At 53.6% G+C, this 9,694-nt stretch overlaps 1 protein-coding gene across 1 annotated transcript in view; it reads right to left on the minus strand.

Moving 5' to 3' along the window:
• The window catches only part of RYR1 (ryanodine receptor 1), a 110,911-nt gene extending 104,544 nt beyond the window's left edge, over positions 1-6,367 (minus strand). The window contains exons 1-3 of the mRNA XM_046680932.1: positions 6,222-6,367; positions 1,634-1,753; positions 545-649 (exon numbers count right to left, since the gene is read on the minus strand). Coding sequence (XP_046536888.1) covers positions 545-649; positions 1,634-1,753; positions 6,222-6,269 — 273 coding nt within the window. The 5' untranslated portion in view covers positions 6,270-6,367. The remainder of the gene's footprint in view (positions 1-544; positions 650-1,633; positions 1,754-6,221) is intronic.
• Between the last annotated feature and the right edge of the window lie 3,327 nt (positions 6,368-9,694).

Below are 9,694 nucleotides of genomic sequence, written 5' to 3' on the forward strand. Positions count from 1 at the left end.
GCGATGCCCGGTCGCCTGATGGCATCATGCCTCCCATCCCAGCTCTCACATGCCCATGCTCTGAGGGGGCCATGTGATGAGGCCACTTGATCACATGGCGGACCCACTCCTGGACCGGAGGGGACCCACAGTGGGGGTGGGGGAGGGGAGTGGAGAGGTCCCATGCGGAGAAGAGCTGGGATCGGGGCTGAGGGAAAGGATGGGAAAGAGGAGAAAGGAGCAGGTGGGGGGGACGGGGGCTCTGAAGCCCCCACCTCCTTCCTTCCTGCCTTCCTGCCGGGCCTGTTCTGGGCTCCACAGCTCCTGACACCCGGGGTGGGGGGACTCCAGCCCCTGTGTGCAGGATGTGGGCCCAAGAGGCAGACCTGGGGTCAGGAGAGGTGGGAAGGACAGGTGACACCCGAGGCCGGACCTACCCACTTATCCAAATTGAGGGCCTGTTGGGGGCGGGGCAGAGAGAGGAAGAAGATCAGATGGTAAACGAGCCCCAGGTCCCCGGGCCATCCCGGCCCCAGGGCCCCACCCGCCGGAGCGGGAGCCTCACCTCCACGCCGGCCTCCACCGTGTTAGCCAGCATCTCCTGCAGGGCTCGGACCGACAGAGACTGCTCCAGGACGAAGCAACAGATGGCCAGATCGGGGGGCACATTCTGGGGGGTGGGGGGTGGGGTGGGGAGATGTGAGGCGGGGCTGAGCTGGCGCACCCCCTGCCCCTGGTCTAAACACCCACACCCCTTAGAGACCTAGATCTGACCCCAACCCCCCAAGAAGCCCTGCCCTCTGCCACCCGCTTCAGACACCCTGCATCCACCCCATTGCAGGAAACACCTCTGCCTCGGCTCCTCCCTCGAACACCTAAAGCCCACCTGAGCCTCACGGAAGCTTCCACCCTCCCCTTCCCACTCGGGTACCCCACGCCCCACCTAATGGCATAGGAAGCCCCGGGCCGTGCCTCCCGCCTCAGACACGCGGCACCACCTCCAACTCCAGGGGACTCCTCTGTGCCCTCCCTGAGAAACCCCAATCTGTCCAATCCCAAAGGAAGCCTCAGGCGTCACCAGGGGACAGTCCCAGCACCTCCTCCTCCCTCAGACACCTGGGGACACTGCTGCAAAATCTTGGCAGGGTCCAACCTGACGCCTCCCCCTCAGTCTCCCACTCCCTCACCTCAGACTCCCAGACGCCCTCCTCTTGAATCCAAGACCCTCTGCCCGCCTTGGACTCCACGTCCCCTCCCTCTCCTGCTCCCCACCCCCAGGTCACCTCCTCTCTCAGACCCTGCGTCCACCTCGCCCGAGATCCCAGGCTCCCTCCAACTTGAGCCTCCAACCTCCTCCTGAGTCAGCCCCCTGCTAGCATCCCCCTGCGCCCCCCACCCCAGGCCCTTTTGCCTTAGATTCAGGGCCCGCTGCCCCTGAGACACCTGCCTCCTGAGACACCTGGGACCCCTGCCCTCCGTCCTCAGTCTCCCACGCGTACCCACCTTGGACCCCCCGCCCCCTTTCCCTCTTAGCCCCCTCCCTGCTTTCTCCCCTGTCAGCATCCGCTCTCCAGACTCCTGGACCCCTCTTCTTTGGACCCCAGACTCTCCACCCCTTGGCCGACCCCCTCCCCGGCCTCCGTCCAGCACACACCTGGGCGTTGCTGGTGGGCTCCAGGAAGCAGAGGCGATTGCCGAAGCCCTCGGCGGCCAGGCAGAGCTTGAGCTGCTCCTTGAGCACGGTGGCATTGCACTGCAGGACCACCTCGTCATCCTGGGGGCGGGACCCAGGGGTCAGAGCATCCCGCCGACAGCCCGCCCTCCTCCTCGTGAAGAAGATAGCAGCTGATAAACCCCACCCTCGAGATTTATCCAGCCAGGGCCCATGCTGGGCACTCTACACACTTCTAACATCCCCCTGAGATAGGAGCCAGTGTCACCCCATCTTAAAACGGGGAAACTGAGGCTCAGAGTGGACATGGCTTGTCCAAGGCCACCCAGCTGGTAAGAGGAGGACCTGGGATTTGAACCCAAGTCTGGCTGGCTCTAGAAGCCTCCCGGGGAGGGGGTGTGCTGCGAGGTGAACCATCAGAGGGCTACAAGCACCTCGAGTTAAGCAGCTTTTAAGCCCAGCCTACTCTGATTTCTCTTTTGTTCACTGTTGTCACAACAGTTGTCATTGGAGGGCGCTTTCCAATGACACCTGGATGCAGTGCTGGGGCCTGGGCTGGACCCTGGACGGGGGAAATGCCATAAAGGGCAGCGTCGCGACCACTGGTGAAGGCTGAATCAGGACCCTGGACGAGATAGTGGGGTCAGAGCTTACTGAATGTCCATGTTGATAAGTGTCCCTTGGTTGGCTAAGAGACGGCCCTGGTTTTTAGGAAACAGACACTGATGTCTTTAGGGGTGAGGGTATCATGTCCATGACTTACTCTCAGACAGTCCAGGAAAAAAATAGACAGAGAGAAGGAGAGAGGAAAGGAAGGTAAAGCAGACGTGCCAACTCCTAACATTTGGGGGAAATGACCGCAGGCCATATGGGAGTTCTTTGAATTAACCTTGCAACTTTTCTCTAAGTTTGAAATGATTTCGAGATTATAAATTAAAATTTTAAGTAAAATAAAAGCATTTTCTATGTGCTGGGTCCCATGCCAAGCACTTAACATGTATTAACTCATTTAATCCTCACAACAAGCCTCTGAGGTTAGTCCTATTATGTGAGCCTGTGGAAACTGAAGCCCAGAGAGGTGAAGTAAGTTGCCTGAGGTCACACAGCTGGCATACAGCATAGCTGGAATTTGATCCCAACACTGTGGCTCTATATGCCACCCTCTTAGAACACTAGCCTGCCTCTTAACACATTAGTATAGTAGCCCATGTCTACATTTATAACTAATATAAATGTACATGGGAGAGCACTCAACATTTTTACTTATAGCAGTCTCCATCAAAAATGAAGGGGTTAGGCGTCCAGCCTGAGGTCACACAGCCTCTAGCCCTCCCAGCATATCACACAAACATGTCCCACTCCTGGGCTTTGACCCACACAGGCAGCCCTCAATCTGTCCATCCAGCCGGGGAGAAGGGAGGCAGGTCTGACCCGCTGGCAGGAGGCCCCACAGTGGTTCTGGCCTGAACCCCCAACGCCGACGTCCAGGCACGTGCCGTGCGCTTGTGTATTTATAGGAATCGTATAGCTTGCATTTATCCAGCACGTACTGTCTGCTAGGCCTTCTGCTCAGGACTCTACATTCATCAGACAGGCACTTATTGAGCATCTGCTATGGGCCAGGCACTGGACGTAGAGCAGTGGATCAAGGGGACAGAATCCCCGTCCTCCTGGAGCTGACATCCTCGTGCGCGACACGCAATCAACAGTGAATAGATTCATCACTTTGATATCAGGGATAAGCGTCATGGAAAAAATAACCCAGGGTGCCGTAAGAGAGTGACTTTTGGGGTAGGGATGACATCAGTGAGGGGGTGAAGGGACAGCCTCTCCAAGGAGGTGAGATTTGAGAAGAGCCTTGTCCAAATAACGAGAAGGAATCAGGTCTGGCCATCTCTGGGGGAAGCATGCTCCAGGAAGAGGGGGCGGCCTGTGCAAAGGCCTGGGGCCGAGGGTGTTGGGGTGGCGAGGGAGACAGGAGGGTGGCAGGAGCAAGGGGGGAGGTGGGAGGAGAGGAGCTCAGAGGAATATTTGCATGGACCACTTGAATCTGACGGTACCTATTTCTGTCCCCACTTTCCAGATTAGGAAACTGAGGCTCAGAGAGCAAAGTAAAAATCACTTTCCCAGAGTGAGGAAGCAGGCAATGGCCAAGCCAGATGTAAACCAGACACAGGGGGCGGGTCACTACCCAGTGATTCTCAAACTTTCTCCTGCATCAGATTGAAGGGGGCGGGGGTCTGGTTAAAAATGCAGCTTCCTTGCTGGCCAGTCCCCCCGCCATGACACCAGAGCCGGACCCAGCGGATCTGGCTGAGCAGGGAGTCTGTGCCATTAACCAGCCCCCAGGGGTTCTGACATGAGGAAGATTGACACAGATGTTAGCTCAGGGACCCTCTTCCTCAGCAAAAAAAAGAGCAAGATTGGCAACAGGTGCTAGCTCAGAGCGAATCTTCCTCACAAAAAAAAAAAAAAAAGTGTGTGTGAATGCACCTAATTTGCCCATTATACCATGAATGGGAGGCAACTCCATGTCCATCAGCAGGTGAACCGATAAACAAATTGTGGCATATTCCCTCGATGGAATACTACTTGGCAACAAAAAGGAGTGAACTCTTGATACACGCTACATGGCTGAATATCAAAAATATCACGGTGAGAAAAGAAGCAAGAGAGATGAGCACACAGTATATATGAAACACTAGAAGTGACTAATGGAATCTGTGGTAACATAAAGCACATGGGGGCAGGTGACTACTGCCAAGAGCAAGAGGGAACTTTCTGGAGTCAAGGAAACATTCTACGTCTTGACTATGATGGTGTTTACACAGGCGTGCACAGTTTGTCAAAACTCACTGGGCTGTAACGGCTAAAATGGGTCCAGCTCATTGCATGTCAATTATACCTCAAGAAAGCTTATTTCTTATAATATATGTGTGTATGTGCATATACTGGGTTGCAATATAAAATATATTTATTGCTGGTGGCAGGACGTCCAAAAAGTTTGAGGAAACCACCACAAAACCTCAATAAAATGCAGGAAAACAGACCCAGACTGGAGCCAAGAGCTGCCAGGGTGAGGCCTCTAGAACCCGGCACTGGCCACATTGGCAAGTCTGAGCCCACTTTTCCTCTTGTGAAAGCACGGAGGGCTAGGCCCAGGGGCATCCAGAGATGACACTTCCTGGCCTTGACCTTGGGCAAGTGACTGACACTCAGGCCTCGGTTTCCCTCAGATCTCACAGGGAGATAAAGATAGGGCCCTACCTCAGAAGATAGGGCAGCGAGGATATAATTAGATGCCTCAGGAGGCTGAGGTCCTGAGCACGGGGCCTGACGTAGAGTGGCTGCTCAGGGGCTGATGGCCATGGTCATGGTCTTATTAGGGCCAGGGAGGGGGGAGAGCCCAACCCATGGTGTCTGCTAAGGGGCTGGAGCTGGGGCAGGAGTCCACGCTGAAGCTAGGCCTCCTCCCATGGCCGAATGTCCAGCTGTCGCTATCCTTCACTACCAGCCCCAGCTGTTTGTTCCTCCCTCCCTGGAAACCAGACCCGGCTCACCAGGGTCCTATTCTGGGGCCGGAATGCTGTGTCAGCATTTCCCAGGGCTGGGAGGGGGAGGGGAGGGGCTAATGCAGGGTCAGCAGACCTGGCCCAGAAGAGAGAACATCCCCTGCCACCCTCACAGCCCCACACCCGGCTCAGCCCCTGGGAAAGGGAAGCCACTAGGAAAAGTGGGCAGGACTCCTCCCCCTCATCGTCTCCCTGTCCCCTGCCCAGGCCCCAGAAATGTGGGCTATTCTGGGAGGGCCACCTGTTGTTCCAATTCCCATCCCTGCCCCCCCAGCCGAGGATCAGAGACGCGGAGCTAGATGGGCAGAGCGATACGCAGAGGGCCTGAAGTCAAAGAACAAAGACAGAGACAGAGACAGGGAGACAGAGAGAGATAGAGACACAGAGACAATCCAAAGAGACCGATAAGCAGAGACACCACCCAGAGACCATTAGGAGCCATATTTGACCCTCTTCCGTGAACCCCAGGACGGAAAGAAGAAGATCCAGAACCAGAGGGACCCCAGGAGACCCTCAGGGCTGGGAGTTCAAAGGAGTTGCGTCCTCCAGCCCACCCCAGCCCCCTTCCCAAGAACTTAAATAGGCCAGAGTCTGGAGCAAGAAGAGAATTAGGGCTGGGTGGGGGCAGGGGGGACGGCTAAATTAAGCTCAGAAACTAGAACCACCTTCCCCAAGTGTCTGCGTCCAGGATGGTGGGAGGGGGTGCTCCCTCAGCGGTCCCCTTTCTCCGGGACCGATCGCTAATGTCAGAAGAAAGGGTAGCCAAAGAGCCCCCTCTCCATCTTTGGCCCCTAATTCTGCTAATTCTCTGAGAAAGGTGGGGGAGACTAAGAGAGATAGACATGGAGAAAGAGAGAGTGACAGTCACCCAAAGGGACAGAGGAAGAGACTCCGAGTCTCAGACCACCAGCAATCAGGACAGAGACATCCAGAGACAGAGAGACACTCAGAGGGTCCCCAGAGACAGCCCCAGAGACCCCTAACGCAGAGATACGCACCGTTCGCAGAAACTGGACCTCATCCTCGCCCTCTGCTCCGTCACCCATGATGTCGAGGCCCGAGAGGCCGGGGCTGAGGTCGGGGAATAGGAGGAGGGGGCCGCGGGCTGGGCGGGCGGGCGGGCGGGCTGGGGGCGGGCTGGGGTCGGAGACCTCTGGGGACGCCTGAGGCCCCCCGCGGAGTAGATGGAACTGCGAGGAGGATGCGCGTGCTGGACAGAGCTGGACGGAGGGCCCCGCCCCCCGGTCCCTATTGGGTCCGGACGGCACCGGCCACGCCCCTCGCCGGAGCCCCGCCCACAGGCCCTGGACCTCGGCCCGGGGTACGAGTGGAGGGTGGGGCGGCGTAGGGGGCGTGTCTAGAGGGTAGCTGCCCTCCCCCCACCTCCGCGGTGTGCAAGGCGCCGTCATTCTCCCATTTCTCAGAGGGCAAACTGAGGCTCTGAGCTGGGGAAGCCCCTGCTTGACGTCATGCAGCAGAGCCAGATGCGCACCAGGTCTCCCGACTTTAAAAGTTATTAAAAGCAAAGTCTCTGAGCCAGCCTGGACCCGAATCCCAGCCTTGCCCCTCACTTGGGGGGCAAGTCACTTCACCTCTCCGTGCCTCAGTTTCCCCAACTGGTAAGGAGGATTTTAATAGCACCGATCCCCCAAGGTTGTTGCAAGGATGAAATGAGATAATTTATTTATCTTAATTTAGCTCTTAAAACAGCACCAACGCCTAGTAAATGTTATGTTAGTGCTGCTATCGTCATCCTCTTCCTCATTATTATGAAAACTGATGAGGCAGGAATCCTCGTGGTAGCAGATGCCTTTTGCGCGCCTGCTGTATTTCAGGCCCTGAGTTAAGATCTTTTTACTGCATCTCATTTAGTTCTTGCTAACATAACGATAATCTTGCTAATGATTCACGTTGTTTAGAGAGGCAATAAAAATGTGTGGTCCTTGCCATGTATAGTTTTAAGGACATGACTGGAATAAACAATATATTTCTCACAACAATCTTGTCAAGTCTGTCCTCTTAGGGTGCCCGTTTTACAGATGAGGAAAGCCGAGCACAGAGAGGTGGAGTAACTTGCCCAAAGTCACACAGAAACTGAGCCAAGGATTTGAACCCAGAGCCAAGGTTCTTAACCATTCCGCTTTACTGTCTTGCTATTTGCATAAAATCTCCAAATTATAACAAAACTCACTTCCCCACGGGGCCAGAGCCCGCCTCCCAGAGTTCTAACCCTCCCTTTCTCCAAGGGCCGCTTGAGCCACTAAGGGCCACTGGCTGGGCCACCTTTTATGCAGATGAGCGCCCTGGGCTTTGTAAATAGGAGAGTCCTGGGAGGTAGTCAGCTCCTTTTGGCTCCTGGCTGCCCCGGGCTGGAGGAGGTGCTGGCTCCCGGGGGCTCAGGCTGGGGGCCTCTGCAGTTCCTTCCTTAACACAGGCGGCGGCGGGGCCTGGAGGCCCAAATCGCGACACCCCACACACACCTGGGCCTCCTGCCAGGCAGGCACCTTCATGCCTCTGAGCCTCAGTTTCCTCATCTGTCAACTGGGTTAATCTGGTATGGTCGCCATCTCCTGGGTCGGGGCGGTACAGGGGAAGATTCCATGAGGAAACTGACTAGAGATGACCCCATGGTGACTGATTGATTCAGGGATCTATTAAAATTATTATTATTAACATGTAATGGTATCTACTGCATTCCACAAAACAATATCTCACAGCTCAATAAAATTATAAGAAAATGTTATTAAATGTATAATAATTTGCTATGCCTTACACCATTAAGTATTGATACAATTGTAATATATGGCACATAAGTTTGTACTATATTACTGAACTATGTAATTCATAATTATATATTTAGGCTAATATACAGTACAATACAATTTTATGTTTATTATACATTATATAATGCACACTTGTATATGAAATATTAGGTTTTTCCTTAGAATTTTATATGTAACTTACAATTGTTCTGTGTCATTGTGCATTATATCATAAGATATTAATAGTGTTTCTTTTTTGTGTCCGTCATCATTATGTGTTTGAAGACCTACTAGCCATGTTGCTTGGTGGACACCTGGTCTGTGGCTGTGGGGGATTTGCAGGACTCCCCGGTGACTGTCCCCTTCTGTTGGTTCACCTACTCCCCTGCGGGTGGGCACCCAGGCTGCCCCCAGCTCCCCGAAACTAACATCGAGGTGAACGTCCTTGTGTGGAACTGAGGGAGCGTGGCCCGGGATGCAGACCCGGGAGCTATTCTATTGCTGGGTGAGAGGTCCGTGCACACACTTGATTTGACTAGATGGTGCCGAGTGGTCCACGGAAATGGCTGCCCACTCTTAATGTGTGGGGGTTCCTACGTCCCCACATCCCCAACCTCCACTTGGCATTTTCCAGTGTCTAATTTTTGCCAGACCAGTAGGATGACTCACTGTTGTTTCAATTTGCCCTTCCCTGATCAGTTACCAGTAATTTCTCGAATCTTCTCGGGTGCCTGTCCCAGTTTGGGATTTCGTCATCACCTGCTCATACTCTTAGTCCATTTTTCTATCAGAGTACCTGTCTTTTCTTCTTGCTGATTTGCAGCTGTTCCTTTTACATTCTAGATATTAATTTCACATTGATTTTAGACATTGTAAATGCCTTTTCCCGCCTTGTCATCTGATATTTGTCCCGTAGCATTCTCATCAAAAGCAATCCTTATTTGGATGTTATCAAATGCATCCTTTTTCTGCCTTACGAGTTTCTGTGGTTTGATTCAGCAGCCTTTTCCTTTGTAGTTGTCAGTGTTATTGTTGGTATTAACTATCCCCGGGGTCCTTGAGGGTGGCATGTGTGTATACCAGTGCCACAGGCTTTGCTGACCTGAGTCCCGGGGGCCTGGGGACACCTACACTGCAAACCCAGCTCAGCAAGAAGTGTGTCATCACCTTGTGGGAGGCCGGTGCTGAGGAGATGGGCTGAGAGACAGACAGACAGCGCATCATGGAGAGCACTACTTGAGACCAGGGGAGAGAGAAGGGAAAAAGAGACAGAAGAGGAAGAAATGGAGACAGAGGGTCTGGAAGAGCTAAAGAGAATGGGCTCTGCGCTCGTCTCAATGTTCCGGTGTGAAATCTTTTAGTGAAAAAAAGAAAGAATCAAAAATATACGTCTAAGAAAGCTTTGGTTGAATTGACTAACAGACTAGGTTTGGCAGAATCATACTAATTCCTAGGATCCATTCCTGGGTATCTGCTACGGAATTGCACACATGAATGTTCCTCAAAAGACAGGTGCTAGAATGTTCACAACAGCCCCCAAACTGGAAACAACTCAAATGCCCATCACAGGAGAATGGATGGATAAATCGTGGAATAGTCACACAACGGAAGCCCACGTGGTAGCAAAAAGGAATAAATGACAACCAAATATAAGAACATGGAGGAGTCACAAAAGGCATGATGTTGAGTGAAAGAAACCAGACACAATA

Source organism: Equus quagga, chromosome 13 (assembly GCF_021613505.1).
Source record: "Equus quagga isolate Etosha38 chromosome 13, UCLA_HA_Equagga_1.0, whole genome shotgun sequence".
NCBI lineage: Eukaryota > Metazoa > Chordata > Mammalia > Perissodactyla > Equidae > Equus > Equus quagga.